Here is a 23706-nt window from a genome sequence, read left to right on the forward strand (position 1 = left end):
TTCAGAAGTACATCCCTGCTTTTATATTCCAAGCCTCTTGAGATGAATGACAACATTGCATTTGCTTTCTTAATTACGGACTCAACCTGCAAGTTTACCTTTAGAGAATCCTGGACTAGGACTCCCAAGTCCCTTTGCACTTCAGCATTATGAATTTTGTCACCGTTTAAAAAATAGTCCTTGCCTCTATTCTTTTTTCCAAAGTGCAAGACCTCGCACTTGCCCACGTTGAATTTCATCAGCCATTTCTTGGACCACTCTCCTAAACTGTCTAAATCTTTCTGCAGCCTCCCCACCTCCTCCATACTACCTGCCCCTCCACCTATCTTTGTATCATCGGCAAACTTAGCCAGAATGCCCCCAGTCCCGTCATCTAGATCGTTAATATATAAAGAGAACATCTGTGGCCCCAACACTGAACCCTGCGGACACCACTCGTCACCGGTTGCCATTCCGAAAAAGAACCTTTTATCCCAACTCTCTGCCTTCTGCCTGACAGCCAATCGTCAATCCATGTTAGTACCTTGCCTCGAATACCATGGGCCCTTATTTTACTCAGCAGTCTCCCGTGAGGCACCTTATCAAAGGCCTTTTGGAAGTCAAGATAGATAACATCCATTGGTTCTCCTTGGTCTAACCTATTTGTTATCTCTTCAAAGAACTCTAACAGGTTTGTCAGGCACGACCTCTCCTTACTAAATCCATGCTGACTTGTCCTAATCTGACCCTGCACCTCCAAGAATTTAGAAATCTCATCCTTAACAATGGATTCTAGAATCTTGCCAACAACCGAGGTTAGGCTAATTGGCCTATAATTTTCCATCTTTTTCCTTGTTCCCTTCTTGAACAGGGGGGTTACAACAGCAATTTTCCAATCCTCTGGGACTTTCCCTGACTCCAGTGACTTTTGAAAGATCATAACTAACGCCTCCACTATTTCTTCAGCTATCTCCTTTAGAACTCTAGGATGTAGTCCATCTGGGCCCGGAGATTTATCAATTTTTAGACCTCTTAGTTTCTCTAGCACTTTCTCCTTTGTGATGGCTACCATATTCAACTCTGCCCCCTGACTCTCCGGAATTGTTGGGATATTACTCATGTCTTCTACTGTGAAGACTGACGCAAAGTACTTATTTAGTTCCTCAGCTATTTCCTTGTCTCCCATCACAAAATTACCAGCGTCATTTTGGAGCGGCCCAATGTCAACTTTTGCCTCCCGTTTGTTTTTAATGTATTTAAAGAAACTTTTACTATCATTCCTAATGTTACTGGCTAGCCTACCTTCATATTTGATCCTCTCTTTCCTTATTTCTCTCTTTGTTATCCTCTGTTTGTTTTTGTAGCCTTCCCAATCTTCTGACTTCCCACTACTCTTTGCCACATTATAGGCTTTCTCTTTTGCTTTGATGCATTCCCTAACTTCCTTTGTCAGCCATGGCTGCCTAATCCCCCCTCTGATAACCTTTCTTTTCTTTGGGATGAACCTCTGTACTGTGTCCTCAATTACTCCCAGAAACTCCTGCCATTGCTGTTCTACTGTCTTTCCCACTAGGCTCTGCTCCCAGTCGATTTTCGTCAGTTCCTCCCTCATGCCCCTGTAGTTACCTTTATTTAACTGTAACACCTTTACATCTGATTCTACCTTCTTTCTTTCAAATTGGAGATTGAATTCGACCATATTATGATCACTGCCTCCTAAGTGCTCCCTTACTTTAAGATCTTTAATCAAGTCTGGCTCATTACATAACACTAAGTCCAGAATGGCCTGTTCCCTCGTGGGCTCCATCACAAGCTGTTCCAAAAAGCCCTCCTGTAAACATTCAATGAATTCCCTTTCCTTGGGTCCACTGGCAGCATTATTTACCCAGTCCACCTGCATATTGAAGTCCCCCATGATCACTGTGACCTTGCCTTTCTGACATGCACTTTCTATTTCGTGGTGCATTTTGTGCCCCCGGTCCTGACCACTGTTAGGAGGCCTGTACATAACTCCCATTATGGTTTTTTTGCCTTTGTGGTTCCTCAACTCTACCCACACAGACTCCACATCATCTGACCCTATGTCATTTAGTGCTATTGATTTAATTTCATTCCTAATTAATAAGGCAACCCCGCCCCCTCTGCCCACCTCCCTGTCTTTTCGATAGGTTGTGAATCCCTGGATGTTTAAATGCCAGTCCTGAACCCCCTGCAACCATGTCTCTGTGATGCCTACCACATCATACCTGCCAGTCACAATCTGGGCCACAAGCTCATCTACCTTGTTCCGTAAACTGCGCGCATTTAAATATAGCACCTTTAATTCTCTATTGACCGTCCCTTTTTGTTTTCTTAGTGTGGTGGACCTTGGTTTACTGAGCCTTTCCATACACTGTGTCATATTTTGTGAGATGGGTTCTGTCTTTTCGTGCTTTTTTGTATTCCTAAGCAGCTACGCTTCCCACTGATTACTTCACCTCTTGGTCCCCTGACTTTCCCTTCCCCCCCAATCTTTAGTTTAAAGTCCTATTGACCACCCTATTTATTCTTTTCGCCAGAACACTGGTCCCAGCTCGGTTCAGGTGGAGACCATCCCAACGGTATAGGTCCCCCCTGTCCCAAAACTGATGCCAGTGTCCCATGAAAAGAAACCCCTCTTTCCCACACCACTCTTTCAGCCACGTGTTAACTTCCCTGAATCTTGCCATCCCTATGCCAATTTGCACGTGGCTCGGGCAGTAATCCGGAGATTATGACCCTTGAGGACCTGTTTTTTAATTTGAATCCTAACTCTTTATAATCTCTAAACAGGTCCTCTTTCCTAGACTTGCCTATGTTGTTGGTACCGACATGGACCACAACAACTGGATCCTCCCCCTCCCTCTCCAGTATCCTTTCAAGCCGGTCAGAGATGTCCCGCACCCTAGCACCGGGCAGGCAACATACCATGCGGGACTCTTTATCCTGCTCACAAAGGATACTATCTATCCCCCTGATAATAGAATCCCCAACAACTACAACTTGCCTATTTACTCCCTCCCCTTGAATGGCCTGCTGAACCATGGTGCCTTGGTCAGCTGACTCATCCTTCCTGCAGCCCTGTTCGCCATCCACACAGGGAGCAAGTGCCTCATACCTGTTGGACAGAGTCAAGGACTGAGGCTCCTGAGTTCCTGACTGCTGGTTCTCTTTACCTGCCTGACTTGCAGTCACACCCTGCTGTCCCTGGCCATTGGCAGGATTTAAACTACTTACTCTGACAGGTGTAACTGCCTCCTGAAACACAGTGTCCAGGTAAGTCCCCCCCTCCCGGATGTGCCTCAGTGTTTGAAGCTCAGACTCCAGCTCATCAACTCTGAGCCAGAGCTCTTCGAGCAGCCAACACTTACTGCAGATGTGGTCGCTGCAGCTCGCAATGGGATCTGCCAGCTCCCACATCAAGCAGCTCAAGCACATCACCTGACCAGCCATCACTAATTAATTAATTAGTTTAATTTAAGTTTATGAGTTTAGCTGTGTTTTTAAAAAAATTTGGGGCAGATTTGCTATCAACCACTCAGATCACAGCTTCCCTCTGACGTCACTTTTGGGGAAAAAAACCTGGAAAACAGGAAGTTACCGTTAGGTTTTTATACTCACAGAGACTGCTCCTCCTCCTCCGAACGGCTCCCGAAATTAGGCCCGAAGAAAGAGAGAGAACAAAACAGTAGGGAAAAAGCACCTTCTCCCACTCAGTTTTAGCAATATAGAACATGTGGAAACTCTATCCGACATCATGGGATAAAAGAACCAATGATATTTATAATAATGAAGGATCACTTTTTATATTAGGTCTGTAGGAAATAGGAACTTTGGGTTTTGCCCAAACTAAGAGCTGCCTGACCACAGGAAACTAGAATATACCAAATATTCAATTGTTTCAGCATCATATAAAATGCTATTAGTACACAAAGTTATGGGTTGTAGTGAAGATGACCTTGGCTTATTTGAACTGTAGCTTACATGCTCAACATCACTTGTGCAGCCATTTATCATAGATCGCTGCTCGTCAAAATATTACCTCTATTCATGCTGTCTGGCAGGTAAATGGTAAAATTACTAAGGTACAGGGAGAACTTGTACAAAGTGATAAGAGTACGTACAAATCATTAATAGTGCCTTACCAGTCTCTGACGTGAATATGTGACCTTTTTCACCCCCACAATCATTCTCAAAATTTTTGACCTGACCCACATTGAAAGTAAGTGGCCAAGAGATTTTCATACCTTTGAGCCAATTCCTTCATGGAGATTTGTTCTGAAATTACTGTGTTTAATTGTTGTTTCCTCCAGTATGATTTCTGTACTCTGATTATCCATGATTGGAATTGTCTCCTGAAAAATATCAAAAGAAGTTTGCTTTCCTTCTACATTTCAAATATGTCATTTTGGTAAAATGAGTGAGATTTTTTTTGTTTTTAATCACTCTATTGCCCATCACAAATGTATGCAAATTAGTTTCACTTGAATATTGATATGTTTAATATGCAACTCAACAGAATACCACATATAGCTGGGCCAAGATTGAGTCAAGGTCTCAATTTTGTTGCTTTCAAAGACAATTGTTCAGAATGAATTCGTAATTTTACTTATACTTCGCCTTTTTTAAATCAATCAGTAAATGATTTGTTAAACCATTCTAAAATTTATTGATTTACTACAATCAAAAGTTAGGGCACCTCTGTTCCAGGAACTACCTGTTAATTGACCCCATCGGTGTGGTAAATCAAACATCATCACCTCATCAATCTAGAAACAAAGTCATTCAGAGAGTGTGGGTGGGAGGGGGTGTAGATATTGGGCTGGATTCTCCCAAAATGGGACTACGTCCCCACACCGGCGTAAAAACGCTGGAGTTTTACTCCAGAGATTCCTGAAAATAAGTGCAGCTAATTCAGTGCCCTGCAGGGGGCTAGCAGAGACCCGGAGTAATTCACACAGCTTTAGCTGCAGATACAGGCACCCGCACTTCAGGTTTTGAGTCCACGCATGCGCACGGCGGCGGCTTCCAGCGGCCGTGGCGAGCTCCATTGCGGACTCGGTCCGCAGAGGCAAACATAAAAATTAGACCCTCCCGATCGGCCGCACGCCCGAGCAGATCCAACCCCCGGCCCCCCATAAGGCCCCTCCCCCAGTGTCCGATCCCCCCGCACCCCACAAGGGCGGTCGCGGACTGAATCCGCAGCCGCCACTCCAGCATCCCGACCGACAATAGGTGGTTAGTTCCATGCCATTGGGAATTCGGCCGTCGGAAGCGGAGGATCGCTTGGCGGGCCTCTGTCAATGGGCCCCCAGCCGCATGGCCTACTTGTAGCCACCTAAATTGGCCAACTCCCGATTTAAAATGGCGAACGGCAAAGGCTGATGGGAATGTCAGCCAACAAGACCAAAACGGCAGGTGCAGGTTTGCTGTGTATTGAAACTCTGCAAAAGGCCAGACAACATCGATACCAGCGACCATCACCATAACAATGTAGCAACCATCTGCATACTGATGAGCAATCCCCAGGAACAATAAGTAACATTTGGGACACACAAAGCAAAGCCATACTCCCCGGCGCCAGCAGGAGCCAACACAAAGGAGGTGAACGAGCACCTCAAGACCGCCCATCGATCAGGGAACCGCTCCAGTTTTGGAGAAATCAAACCAAGTGATTGGGCCAAAGTCCAATCACTTGGGACCAGGTACAGGGCCCACCCCGAAAGGCGGGAAGCCCCTGGGGACTATAAGAGTTAAGCCCCAAGTTCAAATCGCTCTCTTCACTTCTTCGTCCTGCCCAGGTCACCCAGCAACACGAACCAACATTGACCGTGACCAGGGCAGTGACCACCGAACGAAGTAAGCCTTAATTCAACGCTCGCTACGAGATAGGCGCTCCTAGCTACCAATCCGTACCAACTTCGAATCCCGCAGACTCAGAACCCGAACGAAAGGCCATTTGTTCCCCTGACCTGGTGGGCCAGTCCGAAGTTAAGTATAGGCCTGTTAGTTGTAGAAGTAGCTTAGACGTAGAATTTGTGCATGAGTAGCGATTACTGTGTATAATAAATGTGCTTTGATTTGAATCTTACCAATCAGTGTATTGGGTTATTGATCATTACTCGGACTTGAACCTCATGGCGGTATCATAAAGATACCTGGCGACTCGAGAGCAAAGGTAATAAAACAGAGCAACTGAACCAAGGAGAAAGTGAGCAACATTATTTGGCGACATCCTGACGGGACCCAATCTAGAAATGGCATAACCACTCCGGGAGAACCCAAGAATTTGAATTAGAGTCCAATTGGGAACAGAAAACCACAAGCGTTCAAGCAGTTCTGATCAATACTCATAATTTGGAAGTATGTGTATGCATGCGTAACTAACAGGGTGATAAGGTAAAACTGATAGATTTTTTTGTTGCGACAAAACTGTCGGGAGTTTGTATTTCGGAAAGTAGCGAAAGCCGTACCCGTATTTACAGCACCGCCTTAATACCCCTGTCCCAAATTTGAAGAGCAGCATTCGGATAGGAAAGATGGCAATGCAGGCAATGCAACGCCTCATGAACCCCGAAGAATTTGCGGTCGCAGCGACCAGCAGCAGTAGAGTGGGACAATGTCCCATTTGGCAGGAAGAGATCAGGAAATATCTCAAAGGGAAAGGATGGCCCCTTTGGAATGAATTCTGTGACAACGAGGAATCAGGCCCCGGGGAATATAGGACATAATTGGTGGGAGAACCTGAGCGAGATCCCCATAAAGAGCTTAGGGAAAGCTCACAAGCCGATGGCAATCGTGTCCTGCTTGGCACAATTGCGAGGCACAGAGGAGGTTGTTAGGACGCTCCGGAAAGTGGTAGAAGGCATACATCGAATGAGTAAGGTCGATGTAAGCGAGGTAGAAAGAGAGAACTTAGAATTAAGGAGGAAATTGGCAGCAAAAGATGGAGAGGTGGAGGATGCCAAAAGGGCACACCAGCCTCGTCTGGCGCACTTAAGCAGCTTCCAGTCTCAATATCAAAAGGCCTATCAGGACGCGCAGCGTGCAGTCCTGGTATGTGAAGAAACAGAAAAGCAGGTAGAAGCATTGCAGAGACGGTGCAGTGATCTAAAGGCAGCGTTAAGAGCACTCCATGCTGCCACCACACAGCAAAGACAAAGCACGCTAGATGACGCAAAGTGCCGGAAGCAGATTGCAGAGCTGCAATCTCTGCTTTCAGTTCAAAAAGGATTCCAGGAAACCTTTGGAGCAAAATTAGATGAGGAAGACGGCCCTGATTGGGAAGAATTAAACGAGACAGCGCAGAGATATGTTCAGGGAACATGTGCGCAGGGAAAGCCACAAAAGAGGAAAGCACCCCAACCCCCCCACACAGCAGATAGTTCAGGCTCCAATTAACCCAGTCACCACCCACCGCACAGCCACATTGGACGATGCGGAATTTCTATACTCCACCCCCTTAACAGTGACCCAATTACGGGACGTGTGCGATAAGATCACGCCGTTCCTCCCACCTCAGACCCCCACCATTTCTTTGCCACAGTCAAGCATCAGGCGACCATGTACGGCCTGGATGAGCGAGAGCATGTAAAGCTCACAGTTTTAAGTTTAGACCCTTCAGTAGCAGCAGCCCTTCCCGACCCACAGAATGTAGGAGGAGGCACCCTTGCACAAATGCATACCGTGATCCTGGATGCGATCGGGTATAACCGGGGTGACCCCGTAGATGGCCTCAACAAGGCAGGCAAAAGAAAGCCGAGCACCCCACAGCGTTTGCTGGATGCCTGTGGATCCACTTTGCAGCAGTCTTTGGAGACTTAGACCGCGTCCATTTGTCCCCAGACAACATGGCCAAATGGACCCGCACCCTTATCTCCCATGCCACAGAAACAGGACAGAAAGCTTGCGCGAATTATGATCCCTCAGAGGAGGCCTATAACGAAAAATGGGTGGTAAAAAGATTGTCCCGCACCTGGGAGCAATCTGTACAAAGCAAACCCGCAGTTAAAATTCCCGCAGAAAAGCAGGCCGACGCAGATATACAGGCAGTTACAACACACCAGAACCCGCATGGGGGAATGAAGGAAAGAACAGCCCCCCACCCAAGTCACAGGAGTGTTACAACTGTGGACAGTTGGGACACTTTGCAAGGGAATGCAATGCCCCACAAAAGCCACAGAGAGCCCAGCAGACGGGCACTCTGAGTAAGAATAAGACAGAGCCCATTCATAGTGTTAGCGCCCATCCAGATCAGACGGACCTGACCGGAACGGACTGACGGTGTTCGGGCTCCCCCAGTTGGGTCTGCGACACCCTTTGGGATAGGTCCGGACGACCGGTAGTTGCAGCAAGAATTTGGGGACAACCCATCGAGTTTCTCTGGGACACAGGAGGGTCCCGCACCACAATAAATTCCTCCACCTGTTTCAAAAAGATACGTGATCCACTACAGCCACTATCACCCTCAGCGGCTTCACAGGCCACTCACAGCAGGGACACATCACAGCCCCTGTACCCATTCAAATCGGCAACATCACCACCAAGAACCCCGTGGTTTTAGTTGACCTGCCCCACACAGCAGAACACATTCTGGGAATCGATTTCATGAATTCCCACAATCTTTCATTTGATCCAGTCAACCAGTGTGTCTGGAAAATGGCAAAGTCTGCAAGAGCCCCCGCAACGCTCAACATAGGAGAATACGCGAACAAAATTAGCGCAGTAGGCGAATTTTGGTTCAACCCGTCCATGCTTAGTACGGACAAGCAGTTTAGGTCAGTTCTGCAACAGAACAGGGCAGCATTCGCGACCCACAAACACGACTGTGGCCGGATGACTGGCTCCGTACAGATCACAGGACCTGACCCTAGACCCCCAAAACAATATGGATTTCCCCAAGAGGCAGAGGGAGAAATCTCAAAGGTAATAGAAAGCTTATTAGAGCAGGGCATACTTAGATCAGTAGCCTCCACTAATAATGCCCGATTTGGCCAGTGAGAAAGCCCGATGGATCATGGCGACTGACCATCGATTACCCGGAACTCAACAAAATCACCCCTGCAGCAGCCCCCCACAGTAGACCATGCTCAAGCAGGGACTCAATTCCCGATTCTTTACGATTTTGGATGTCAGTAATGGATTCTGGTCCATTCCATTGGCAAAGGCGTGCCAGTACAAATTTGCCTTCACCTTTAAAAACCAACAGTACACGTGGACATGCCTTCCACAAGGATTCCACAACTCCCCCTCCATTTTCCGACAACTGGCGAATGGTTTAGCCAAATTCTCTCGCCCCGAATGTCTGGTCCAATATGTAGACGACCTACTACTGCAGACAGACACCAAGGAAGAGCACATTGAGCTTCTGTCCGAACTCCTGGAACTTTTACATTCAATTGTTTGTAAAGTTAACCCCAAAAAGGCCCAGATTTTGGAAGACAAGGTGATATATTTGGGAACAATTATCACACATGGTAAACGCGAGATCGAGCGTAAAAGGATTGACTCGATTGCTAAATTGCCCCTTCCCCAGAATGTTTCAGCCCTCCAGTCGCTTTTAGGACTGGTTGGCGACTGCCGAAACCACATTGACGGTTTCACCAGCAAGGCAGCACCCCTCTCAGACCTCCTAAAGAAAGGAGCCCCCTGGGAATGGCTTCCGCAGCATACGGATGCTGTGGATGCATTGAAGCAATCACTCATAGCAGCCCCCGCACTACAAGTTCCAGACCCGCTTTCCCCTTACGCTATAGAGGTAGCAACCACAGACCGCACCCTTTCGGCCGTGCTCCTCCAGGAACGGCACGAACAGTTAAGGCCCGTAGCTTACTCCCCCAGAATTTTAGATGCGGTGGAGCAGGGATTTTCAGCCTGTGAGAGGTACCTGCTCGCAGTATTTTGGGCAGTTCAGTATTTTTCGTATATTACCGGACTGAACCCCATCACCATTCTCACCGAACACACCCCCACCCAACTTTTACTGGACGGACGACTCAAGGACGGTACAGTAAGCCAGATTAGAGCAGCTAGATGGACCCTTCTCTTGCAGGGACGGGACATCACTGTTAAACGGACAAAGACGCACACCTTTTTAGCCGACAACTTACAGTACCCCGGAACCCCCCATGAATGTGAAATTATCTCTCCACACCACAGCACAGGCCCCTTTATTGTGAAAATACTTCCCAGAAAGATAGGTAGTTCAACCCAGAGCCCCCAGCACACAGACACGTGTGAGCCCATAAGGATATATGTGGATGGATCTTCCACAGTATTGGATGGGAAGCGCATAACAGGTTGCGGTATTTATGTTGAGGACGCGCAGGGACGTGCCCTAAAGGAAATATCATTAAAACTTCCAGGCCACTAAGGCGCGCAAGCAGCAGAACTTGCGGCCATCGCATAAATAGTGGAATGCCCAGATTCCTTCCCCAGCCCAACAGGCATATACTCGGACAGCCTCGATGTCTGCAACAGCCTTACGGAATTCCTGCCCCTGCGGAAAGCAAGAGGATTTGTTTCCGCAGATGGAAAACCCCTCCCCTCAGCCCCATTGCTCCGTCACATCTTAGAGAGAGCACAGAACAGGACTTTTGGGATAGTCAAAGTTCGTAGTCACCATCGGTCCTCCCCCCCTGGAAATGTAAAAGCCGACGCACTGGCTAAAGCAGGATCCAGGCATGGATACTTTTGGACATCCCCCGAAAGCGCACCAGTGAATGCAGGTCAGGTCTCGCAGACAAAGATCGAGGATCTAGTAGAGGCCCAGAAGCAGGACAGCCATCTCAGGGAGATTTTAAAAGGAAAATATCCAGCACCCTACGAGAGATTTAAAAATGCCCTGACCACACATGACGTGTGGTGTTAAAAGACACCCTTTATGTGGTTCCTGAACAGGACAGGAATCAACTGATTTGTTTATTCTTTGACAGTCATGGACATCAGGGGATCAATCCCACTACAGCCCACCTCAAGCAGTTTTGTTGGTGGCCGAATTTAAAGGACCATGTAAATCACTACATCGAGAATTGTCTTATCTGCGCCCAGAATAATCTGGACAGATATGTCAAAAAGGCTGAGCTTAGTCACACCCGACCCGTTAATGGCCCCTGGACTAACTTCCAGATCGATTTTATAGGACCTTTGCCCCCTTGCAGGAATGGTTATAAATATGTACTCGTGGTGATAGACACGTTTACAAAATGGGTAGAAGCATTCCCATCCAGGACAAACACGGCAAAGACCACAGCCAAAATTTTGACCCATCACATCTTTACAAGATGGGGACTTCCCCGCAGTATTGAATCCGACCAAGGTTCCCATTTTACGGGACATGTCATGCAGAACGTCCTCACGATATTTGGCATTACCCAAAAATTCCACATAGCATACCACCCACAGTCAAGTGGTATCATGGAGCGCATGAATCGGACCCTAAAATCCACCCTCAGAAAAATGGTCCAGCAAAACAACACCACTTGGGACTCAGTCCTTCCTTTTGCCCTGATGTTTTTGCGTAATACAGTTTCAACTTCCACAGGTTACACCCCACACACCCTCATGACCAGACGCCCCATGAAAGGCACAGAATTTTTATTAGGTTTAGACTTGACCAGCCCCGAGGTGACGGCTCTCACACACGAGAAAGCAGTAGAGCAATTAGTGAATAATGTTAAAACGGCTCAGCTAGCAGCCGCAGTGAAATTGGGCACAAGAAAGAAACAGAGCAAGGCTTGTTTTGACAAGACAGTGCATGCGACTGAGTACAGTGTAGGACAGCAAGTCATGCTCTCCGTATACAACCCCAGCACATTCCTGTCACTAAAGTACTCGGGTCCGTACTCCATTGCGGACAAAGTAAGCCCTTCCGTATCCCAACGGAACACAGTCTAACCACTCACACCACGTCATGCTCGACGCAGCACACCACACCCCGCCCACAGCCAGCGTAACCCTACCATCCCCCAACACGTCCAGCCCAGCCACGGACTCGACCTCGACTCCACCCCCGAAATATACACTCCGCCCCGGAACGGCCACAGACTGCAGCAGCAGAGACAGCGACTGTGACTCGGACGATAGCCACAGCACGCCTTCCTACTATCCCCATGCAACAGGACCCACACCCAGCGAATCTGACCACGATTCGAGTGATCCCTTCATGATCACTTTCCTAAACAACCCCCACCACCAACCACCTACCATGACGACCCCGATTCCGTCCCAACACAACTAGACACCACCTATTGGCACAGGGACAACTCGTACAGACTCGTCCGGAATGACGAGAGCGATCCAAAATCATACCAAGCAGCCCTATCAGCCCTGATACACTCGAGAGTTTGGCATCCGGGAGAAGATGACGACCTTGAGTCTGACTCCCAAAACGAGAACCCCTTTGCGACCCTGTTTGCAACCGATAACTGAGGTGTCCAGATGATGTTTTAAAGGAACCACTTGGGAGAAACGGTGTCCTTTCTGATGGAACCTGCAGCATGTTCTATGGTGTTTGTAGTGTTTGTTAAATGTTGTATGTCAGACCGGAATTTTTTTTTTTCCACCGCCCCACGCCCTTTCGGCCGAAACCTCTGAGGACTTGCCCACAGAGACTTAAGACCATAAGACATAGGAGCGGAAGTAAGGCCATTCGGCCCATCGAGTCCACTCCACCATTCAATCATGGCTGATTTAAACTCCATTTACCCGCTCTCTCTCCATAGCCCTTAATTCCTCGAGAAATCAAGAATTTATCAACTTCTTTCTTAAAGACACTCAACGTCCCGGCCTCCACTGCCCTCTGTGGCAATGAATTCCACAGACTCACCACTCTCTGGCTGAAGAAATTTCTCCTCATCTCTGTTCTGAAGTGACTCCCTTTTATTCTAAGGTTGTGCCCCCGGGTCCTAGTCTCCCCAGCTAATGGAAACAACTTCCCTACGTCCACCCTACCTAAGCCATTCATTATCTTGTAAGTTGCTATTAGATCTCCCCTCAACCTCCTAAACTCCAATGAATATAATCCAAGGATCCTCAGACGTTCATCGTATGTTAGGCCTACCATTCCTGGGATCATCCGTGTGAATCTCCGCTGGACCCACTCCAGTGCCAGTATGTCCTTCCTGAGGTGTGGGGCCCAAAATTGCGCACAGTATTCTAAATGGGGCCTAACTAATGCTTTATAAAGCTTCAGAAGTACATCCCTATTTTTATATTCCAAGCCTCTTGAGATGAGTGACAACATTGCATTTGCTTTCTTAATTACGGACTCAACCTGCAAGTTTACCTTTAGAAAATCCTGGACTAGGACTCCCAAGTCCCTTTGCACTTCAGCATTACGAACTTTGTCACCGTTTAGAAAATAGTCCATGCCTCTATTCTTTTTTCCAAAGTGCAAGACCTCGCACTTGCCCACGTTGAATATCATCAGCCATTTCTTGGACCACTCTCCTAAACTGTCTAAATCTTTCTGCAGCCTCCCCACCTCCTCCATACTACCTGCCCCTCCCCCCATCTTTGTATCATCGGCAAATTTAGCCAGAATGCCCCCAGTCCCGTCATCTAGATCGTTATTATATAAAGAGAACAGCTGTGGCCCCAACACTGAACCCTGCGGGACACCACTCGTCACCGGTTGCCATTCCGAAAAAGAACCTTTTATCCCAACTCTCTGCCTTCTGCCTGACAGCCAATCGTCAATCCATGTTAGTACTTTGCCTCGAATACCATGGGCCCTTATTTTACGGGAGACTTGTTAGGGTCCCAGACGCCAATTCAGCGGAACTCATCTGTCGACAGATACCACACGTCCGTTCATAACTGCCCTTCTGGTTCGAGGGAAGAACCACTACGGCAGCCCCCCACGATGACTACATTTCTTGCGCGTTCTTGTTGGTTGCTCAGGCAGTGGAGAAATGGCTTGGGACCCGCCCTGCCTGTGAACCCCCCCTCTGGTCAACTACGCTCGGGTAGGGGAGACATGGCATTGGTAGCCGTCCTACCCGGGGACTCCATCCAACTCATACCTGTCGCGGCCCATACGCATCTCATTTTGGGAAGTTTTAGTTCGAAAAGTTTTGTTTTGTTTCAAGTAACAAGGTTTCAAGGTTGCCTACCATATGCTATTTACATCCTGAACCATTTGGATGGTAAACCGCACAGTCTGCGAGACGGCTCGCACTGGTTCATTATTTGAAAGTGTGTCTTGTCCTAAAATTCGGTTTTTGGCCAAAAAAATAAATAAATGAGGGAGTCACACATAGTGACCAATTATAAAGGGAGTAATTGACACTAAAAGACAGACAGACTATCGTACGAGATGTTAAACCAAGATAGTTAAAGACATTATGCTTGTCTCCACGGAACTCCAGAAGCTCCAGGACCGGAGAAGAGAAGTGAAGGGAAGAGAAGAGAAGTGAAAGAAGACGCACCATGAGAACATCCTCCGGATTGTGCATTGTGATAATAGACATTTGGTTGCGCGCGAACGCGAACCCCATGACCTCAAGCCCCCCAGCCGTTAATGGTTCACTTCCCCACAGTACCCAGAGCCCAGTCACCAGCGACACCGCACAATCTTGGTGTGCCAGGTTTATAACCTGGTATTCCCTGTCCTACGTAATAGAATCCTTATTGGTATTGGCGATACTCTGCTGCATCGTGCAGACTATGCGTCTAAGAAAATGGAGAAGGAGAGCCTACCGCGCTCGCACCCCGGTATATAGGATCAGATCCCCTATTTTCGGATACGACCAGACCCCCAACCCCCGCGATCTATAATAAAGAGCATTCATTTGCGTTTTTGTTGTAAATAAAGAAATGTTCAGAAATGTTCATGAGCAATTGTACGATCCTGAACTTGACTGCCAAGCCAGGAAAAATGTGTATAAACTGCTATGATTTTGTTTGTATGGTCGAGGAACTTAGAGTGATGAAATGTTTAAGTGAGTGTAGTGTATTCAGGATAGTTAGAGGTTCCCATTTTCTTGTTTTGTACTGCATGTCCCTGTTTGACATAGCGCCCCTTAGAATTATCAGTTAAAAATGTTTTTGCATAATTATGGTCAGTGTAGAGGCCATGAAAGAAGTACTCACTGGGTCAGGGAATGGAAAGCAACGTAGTTATGTGATCCTTCACGCTTCGCGTTAGGATCACAAGGAGGATGTGTAGCCACCTAAATTGGCCAACTCCCGATTTAAAATGGCGAACGGCAAAGACTGATGGGAAAGTCAGCCAACAAGACAGAAACCGGCAGGTGCAGGTTTGCTGTGCATTAAAACTCTGCAAAAGGCCAGACAACATCGATACCAGCGACCATCACCATAACAATGTAGCAGCCATCTGCATTCTGATGAGCAATCCCCGGGAACAATAAGTAACATTTGGGACACACAAAGCAATGCCAGACTCCCCGGCGCCAGCAGGAGCCAACACAAAGGAGGTGAACGAGCACCTCAAGACCGCCCATCGATCAGGGAACCGCTCCAGTGTTGGAGAAATCGAACTAAGCGATTGGGACAAAGTCCAATCACTTGGGACCAGGTACAGGGTCCGCCCCGAAAGGCGGGAAGTCCCTGGGGACTATAAGAGTTAAGCCCCAAGTTCAAATCGCTCTCTTCACCTCTTCGTCTTGCCCGGGTCACCCAGCAACACGAACCAACATTGACCGTGACCGGTGCAGTGACCACCGAACGAAGTAAGTCTTAATTCAACGCTCGCTACAAGATAGGCACTCCTAGCTACCAATCCGTACCAACTTCTAATCCCGCAGACTCAGAACCAGAACGTAAGACCATTTGTTCCCCTGACCTGGTGGGCCAGTCCGAAGTTAAGTATAGGCCTGTTAGTTGTAGAAGTAGCTTCGACATAGAATTTGTGCAAGAGTAGCGATTACTGTGTATAATAAATGTGCTTTGATTTGAATCTTAATAATCGGTGTATTGGGTTATTGATCATTACTCGGACTTGAACCACGTGGCAGTATCATAAAGATACCTGGCGACTCGAGAGCAAAGGCAATAAAACAGAGCAACTGAACCAAGGAGAAAGTTAGCAACATACTCCGCGATCACGCCGATTCTCGGACCCCGGAGAATCGCCGGACCTGTGTCGGACCTGACTTCGGCGTGAAATTGGATTCTCCGTCCCCGCGCCGAACGCGGTTTGGCGCAGGGCTGCGGAGAATCCAACCCATTGTGTTGGAGTGGCGAATGTCTCAATTTATCATTGTGAGTCAAGTCTTTCTTTAAACATGCACTGCATAAAAAAATCAAGTCAATTCCCAATAACGACCACAGCTGTGGCTTTGACAATTTTGTTTAATGAGTTTGTTATCGCACCATACATAATATTTTAGGCATGTGAGCAAATATTTCACTTCTTTATCGATCAATAAATTACTTATAAAATTACTGAAATAAATGATTTACTGCTGTGATAAGTTTGGGCACCTCAGTTCCAGGAACCTACTTGCTTGCTGAATTGTTCCGATGTTTGTAGCAAACGGGATATTGTCACCTTATCTAATCTTGAAACAAAGCCATTGATTGGATGGGTGTGGGATCAAGTTATCATTGTGATACAAATCTTTCTTTCTTATCACAAGAAATGACAAAGGCATAACTGATGGTGAGAGGAAGAGTTTCTCAAGTGTTCAGTAGATTTTTCGTGATTAGCATGTTTTACACCCAACAAGGAAGAAGGGATTTCTCTGATCTAATTCTGGGTCAGGTGGACAGAGGATTAGTAAGACAATCTTTAGGGAAAGTGTTCATTGTATTATAAGGTTTAGGTTAGCCACTGAAAAGGACAAAGAGCAATCTAGAATAAAAATTGGAAGAGGGCCAATTTTAGTGCGGTGAGGACAGGACCGATCCAGGTCAACAAATAATGGTGGATAAAGCTGTAACAGAACAATGATCTGCCTTTAATGAGGAGATAGTTCCCTGAATGACAAAAGATGCAGAGAGTAAGATGTAGGGTTGGTAATATAAGTAGAAACCAGACTGACTGGAGAAAGTTCTGGGTGGAAATTGAAAATGCAAAGAGACAGAATGAGAAGAGATTGGCAGCTAAATAAAAAGGGGAATCCAAAGGTCTTCTGTAGGCACATCAGCAGTAAAAGGATATTAACTGGAGGAGGGGGGTGACAATTAGGGATGAAAAAGGGGATCTTTGCATATGGAAACAGAGGGCATGGCCAAGGCATTAAATGAATGCTTTGCACGAGTCTTTACCAAGGAAGAAGATGCTACCAAAGTCATAGTAAAAGAGGAAGACTCACAATTGATAAAGAGAAGGTATTTGAAAGGCTGGTAAATTGTTAAGTCATCCTTACCAGATGGGTTGCACCTGAGGATACAGAGGAAGTAAAATTGGAAATTGCAGAGCACAGATTTCCTGATATTAACCATCTTGAGGCTCAACACCTTTCTATGAGGCAAGGGCTAATTTAGCAGAATTTTTTTTGCATTTAAATAGCCACCTTCAAATCATCCTTTGATATAAGGGTGGTGACAGAGGAGGAGAAAATTACAGAGGTAAAAAAAGTGTGTAAGATTAGGTCCAGCAACTACAGACCAGTCAGTTGATCTTTGTGAATAGGAAGGTTTTACAAATACAGATACTGGAAATCTGAAATAAGCTGTTTTAATCACTGTATACTGGTACGGTGGCACAGTGGTTAGCACTGCTACCTCACAGCTCCAGGGCCCCGGGTTTAATTCCGACCTCGGCTGACTGTGTGGAGTTTGCACTTTCTCCCGTGTCTGCGTGGGTTTCCTCCAGGTGTTCAGGTTTCCTTCCACATTCCAAAGATGTGCAGGTTAGGTGGATTGGCCATCCTAAATTGCCCATTAGTGTCCAAAAGGTTAGGTGGGATTACTGGGTTATGGGGATAGGGTGGAGGCGTGGGCTTAATTAGAGTGCTCTTTCCAAGGGCTGGTGCAGACTCGATGTGCCAAATGGTCTCCTGCACTGTAAATTTTATGATTCTAAATGATAATCGGGACAAAACTAACCATCACTTTGCGAATTGTGGATTAATTAAAGAAAGTCAACCTGGGATTATTAAAGCCAAATCATGTTTAACTAAATTAAGTTTTTTGATGAGTTAACAGAGAGAGTTAATGCGGTAGATGTTGTGTACATGGACTTCCAAAAGGCCATAAGACCATAAGACATAAGAGCAGAATTAGGCCACTCGGCCCATTGAGTCTGCTCTGCCATTCAATCATGGCTGATACTATTCTAATCCCCATTCTCCTGCCTTCTCCCCATAACCCCTGATTCTCTTATTGATCAAAAACCTATCTATCTCTGTCTTAAAGACACTCAGTGATTTGGCCTCCACAGCCTTCTGCGGCAAAGAGTTCCACAGATTCACCACCCTCTGGCTGAAGAAATTCCTCCTCATCTCTGTTTTAAAGGATCATCCCTTTAGTCTGAGACTGTGTCCTTTGCTAATTTATCCTACAAGTGGAAACATCCTCTCCACGTCCACTCTATCCAGGCCACGCAGTATCCTGTAAATTTCAATAAGATCCCCCCTCATCCTTCTAAACTCCAACGAGTACAGAGCCAGAGTCCTCAACCGTTCCTCATACGACAAGCTCTTCATTCCAGGGATCATTCTTGTGAACCTCCTCTGGACCCTTTCCAAGGCCAGCACATCCTTCCTTAGATACGGGCCCAAAGCTGCTCACAATACTCCAAATGGGGTCTGACCAGAGCCTATATAGCCTCAGAAGTACATCCCTGGTCTCGTATTCTAGCTCCACTCGACATGAATGCTAACATTGCATTTGCTTTCCTAACTGCCGACTGAACCTGCATGTTAACCTTAAGAGAATCGTGAACAAAGACTCCCAAGTCCCTTTGTGCTTCTGATTTCCTAAGCATTTCCCCATTTAGAAAATAGTCTATGTCTCCATTTCTCCTTCCAAAGTGCATAACCTCGCACTTTTTCACATTGTATTCCATCTGCCACTTCCTTGCCCAATCTCCTAGCCTTTCCAAGTCCTTCTGCAGCCCGCCTGCTTCCTCAATACTACCTGCCCCTCTACACATCTTTGTATCATCTGCAGACTGAGTAACAGTGCCTTCAGTTCCTTCCTCCAGATCATTAATGTATATTGTGAAAAGTTGTGGTCCCACCAAGGCCCCTGAGGTACACCACTAGTGCCATCCTGAAAAAGATCCCTTTATCCCCACTCTCTGCCTTCTGCCAGTCAGCCAATCCTCTATCCATGCCAGGATCTTACCCTTAACACTATGGGCTCTTAACTTATTTAAGTCTCCTATGCGGCACCTTGTCAAAGGCCTTCTGGAAATCTAAATAAATCACGTCCACTGGTTCTCCTTGTCTAACTTCCTTGTTACTTCCTCAAAGAACTCTAACAGATTTGTCAGACACGACCTCCCCTTGACGAAGCCATGCTGACTCAGTCCTATTTTATCATGCACTTCCAAGTACTCCGCGATCTCATCTTTAATAATGGACTCTGAAAATCTTACCAATGACCGAAGTCAGGCTAACCGGCCTATAATTTCCCGTCTTCTGCCTCCCTCCCTTCTTAAACGGGGTGTTATGTTAGCCACTTTCCCGTCCTCTAGGACCCTTCCTGCCTCCAGTGATTCCTGAAAGATCATCACCAATGCCTCCACAAACTCCTCAGCTATCTCTTTTAGAACCCTGAGGTGTAGTCCACCCAGTCCAGGTGATTTATCCACCTTCAGACGTTTCAGTTTGATATATGCCACAGTGCCACATAACAGGCTTGCAAGCAATGTTGAATAAAAGGGATAAGTGACAAGATGAATTTAACTGAGTCACACAAGACAGGGAGTGGTGACTGGTTGTTTTTTGGACTGGAGGAAGGTATACATTGATTAAAACAGTTTATTTCAGATTTCCAATATCTGCAGTATTTAGCTTTTATTTAAGGTGTAAAGTGATGTTGATAATAGGGCCACTGCGTTTCTTGATACTTATTAATGACTAGACCTGGGTGTATAGGACACATCAAATCAAATCAAAATTTGCAGATGACACAAAACTTGGAAGTATTGTGAGGTGGACAGTGATAACCCTCAGGAAGACATAGATAGGCTAGTGAAGTGGGTGGACAAGTGGCAGATTAAATTTAATCGAAAGAAGTGTGAAATTTTGTCCGGAAGAATGTGGGGAGGCAATCTAAAATGAAGTTTCCAATTCTGAAGGAAATGCAGGAACAGTGAAACAGACAGTACTTGTGCGCAAATGTTTGAAGACGGCAGGACAAGGAGACCAACAGTATCCTGTGTTTTATAAATGGAGGCACAGAATATAGGAGCAAGGAAGTTATGATGAACTTTTATGGAAAATGTACTGAGCCTGAATGGAGTACTGCATCCAATTCTGGGCATAACATTTTAGGATGGATGAAAAGGCTTTAGAGAGGGTGTAGAAAATGTTGACAAGAATGTTTCAGGGAGTTAAGAACTTCAGATACATAGATTCAAAGGTGGGATTTCCTCCTGGAGATGGTGATGGAATGCTCACCCTGATCCAATAAATACACTGCTGAGTGTTAAGTGACTGCAGTACAACACCACAAAAATGGCCTCCATATAAATTTTCCAAATGTTCATTGAAAGACTGTTTGGAAATCCTTTGTTTCGCTTTGTTCATCCAGCCCACATGTTTCTGCTGCACTCTCCTCCAGTTGAGAGAGAAACGTGTATAGAATCATAGAATTTACAGTGCAGAAGGAGGCCATTCGGCCCTTCGAGTCAGCACCAGCTCTTGGTAAGAGCACCCTACGTAAGCCCATGCCTTCACCCTATCCCCGTAACCTACTAACCCCACGGAAAATCTGTATGTTGTAAATGAAATGAACTGGGATATTTTGGAAGGATCATTAAGGATGTCAGGCATTTAAATTTCAATAGGGTCATTGTGGGACTAAACTGGCATCAAGCATAATACATTAATGATAAACTAAGTTTGGGTCGACCTTAGACCTTCTGAACATTTGGGTGAGTTGCCAGTTTGCTGAACCCAGTCTCTTGAATACAAAGCCAGAATGACTATTGATTAACCTTCAAGTATTTTTATTGCAGAAGCTTAATGCCTGAGCATTGTATTTACCTAGACCCCAGAACTTTTCAAAGTGCTTCACAGCTAACAAAGTAATTTTGTACTTTTATCACAGTTGTTAATGTAATAAGTGCAGTAGTCAATTTGCACACAGCAAAGTCCTATCAACCTTTTCCTGGGCAATGCTGTGGATTTGAGGATGACTTGCTTCAACTCAGGTTTCTGATGTGGCAGTTATGCCCAATTAATGATCTGCAGTCTCTCCTACTTGCTGGGCAGCTGGTGCTTGGAGGGTTGGGTCGATGAGTTCTTTGGAGATTTGTGCACTCTCTCCCCCCACTCGACATCACCTCTGCATGTTCGCAATGAAGTCTCGAGGTGTTCAGTGCCTTCCTAAATAAACCTTCTCTATTTTGGTCATAAATCAAACTTTCCTGAACACACTTAACAAATTCCACTCCATCTAAGCCCTTAAAACTATAACAGTCCCAATCTATGTCAGGAAAATTAAAATCCCCTACTATGACAATCCTATTACTCGTGCCAATCTCCCCAATATCCCTGCATATTGTTCTTCTAATTCCCATTGACTATTTGGGGGCCTATTGTGCAACCCCAATAAGGTCACCATCCCCTTTATATTTCTTAGTTCCAGGGAGAAAGCCTCGCTGGATGATCCCTCGGTTATCTCTGACTACTGCCGTGATGTTCCCCTTAATTAAAAATGCAACTCCCCCCTCCTCTCTTTCCTCCACCTCTGTTCTGCCTAAAGCACCTTTACCCTGGAACATTAAGCTGCCCGTCCTGTCCCTCCCTTAGCCATGTTTCGGTTATGGCTATAACATCCCAATCCCACGTACCTATCCATACCCTGAGTCCATCAGCCTTATCTGTCAGCCTCTTGCATTGACATTGATGCAATTTAATCCAATAGGTTTTCCTGCTCCCTGCCGTGCTCTTGCCTATCATGTCTATTCAGCTTATAGAATATGAGCATGACCTATACTCATGTCTATTGAGTACTGCGTCTCATGGCTGAAAAATGGCAAAGTGCCATGTTCTTTATTGAAAACCAGAGGAACAGCCAGGTGTCTCTCCAAATTTTCTGACACTTTAGGGTAGATTCTCCATTTCCCAATGCCGGTATCGGGCTTCCCGATCGGTCGGTGAATGGAGTATTGAAGTGCGCTACACGCCCCGTGCCGGCGGGAGGATCTGTGATGAATGGGCTGGGATCCTGAATCTCCACTCACCCGTTATGCACCACAGCGGGAAATCCTCCTGGTGGGATTTGGTGCAAGTTTTCCCAAGCATGGCCCTGATGTGCTGGACCCCATGGTGGGTCAAGGGGGTCACTGCAGAATTGAGGTGCCCCCTAACACTCACTCCCATGTCTAATTTAAAGTTTCTGCGATTGCTGTTAACTGAAATGTTTGCATTCCAATACCCAAATCCTTCACTTCCTTTGCTTGAACCATGGAATCTTTTTCTCCAAAGCACCCAATTCTCTGATCAATCTTGGATACGTCCAAATTGACCTGGAAGAGTGGATTTCTGATCCACGGTTAAAACTTTTTAAAGCATTTAAAATATTTAAAGCGGCAACAAGGCAGCACAGTGGTTAGCACAGTTGCTTCACAGCTCCAGGGTCCCAGGTTCGATTCGCGGCTTGGGTCACTGTCTGTGCGGAGTCTGCCCGTTCTCCCCTTGTCTGCGTGGGTTTCCTCCGGGTGCTCCGGTTTCCTCCCACAGTCCAAAGATGTGCAGGTTAGGTGGATTGGCTATGCTAAATTGCACTTAGTGTCCAAAAAAGGCTAGGTGGGGTTACGGGGATAGGGTGGAAGAGTGGAGATAGGGTGGATGTGTGGGCTTGGGTAGGTGCTCTTTCCAAGGGCCAGTGCAGACTTGATGGGCCAAATGGCCTCCTTCTGCACTGTAAATTCTAAGAAATTGTAAGCTCAGCTTTGAGAAGTTTCTAAAATTCATGATGGCATCGCCATTCATTTGAAGACAAAGGGTATTCCCGTGCTTTCCAGATTTGGCAGGCTCCTGCTGTCATGGGGCTCGCGCTCAGACCTGAAAATATTCCAAAGAGTAGCTGCTTGGATTGACCAGCTGCAGGCTTCTCCATTTCAGCACTATACTCTAAGGTTGTGAAAGCATCTCATCCTGGCTGTTGCTCGTCTTCAAAGCTGATTCTTTAGTTGTGATTATTCCAAATGAATGAATTACTTTTTCCCCTTTTCAGAGTGAGCTTGGACACTTTGGGCGTGATTCTCCCGAATCCCCCGATGGGCCGACGCCGGCGTAAAAAAATGTTGCGTACCACTCCGGCATCGGGCCAACTGGAAGTTGTGGAATCCTCCGCACTTCCAGGGGCTAGGCCGGCGCCGGAGGAGTTGGCGCCGCACTAACCGGCGGCGAAGGGCCGGGGCGAGTTCGCACATGCACAGAACCTCCGGCGTGGTTCCGCACATGCGCAGACCGGCCTGCGTGTTCTGGTGCATGCGCAGGATTTTTTTTTCTCCGCGCCGGCCATGGCAAGGAAGAAGTGCCCGCATGGTGGCCTGGCCCGCGATCGGGGCCCACCGATCTGCGGGCGGGCCTGTGGTGACCCCTGGGGCTGGATCCC

General features: G+C 46.6%; 1 protein-coding gene across 3 annotated transcripts in view; it reads right to left on the bottom strand.

Moving 5' to 3' along the window:
* Positions 1 to 23706, bottom strand: part of slc14a2 (solute carrier family 14 member 2) — a 192167-nt gene that overhangs the window by 152088 nt on the left and 16373 nt on the right. For 2 of the 3 annotated variants that reach the window (XM_072497135.1, XM_072497137.1), the window contains exon 2: positions 4245 to 4352. In XM_072497135.1, the coding sequence (XP_072353236.1) occupies positions 4245 to 4337 (93 nt within the window). In that variant the 5' untranslated portion in view covers positions 4338 to 4352. Of the gene's footprint in view, positions 1 to 4244; positions 4358 to 23706 lie in introns of those variants that run through there. The other variant, XM_072497140.1, reaches the window with a different exon arrangement.

The sequence above is a fragment of the Scyliorhinus torazame genome, chromosome 3 (genome assembly GCF_047496885.1).
Source record: "Scyliorhinus torazame isolate Kashiwa2021f chromosome 3, sScyTor2.1, whole genome shotgun sequence".
Classification (NCBI taxonomy): Eukaryota; Metazoa; Chordata; class Chondrichthyes; order Carcharhiniformes; family Scyliorhinidae; genus Scyliorhinus; species Scyliorhinus torazame.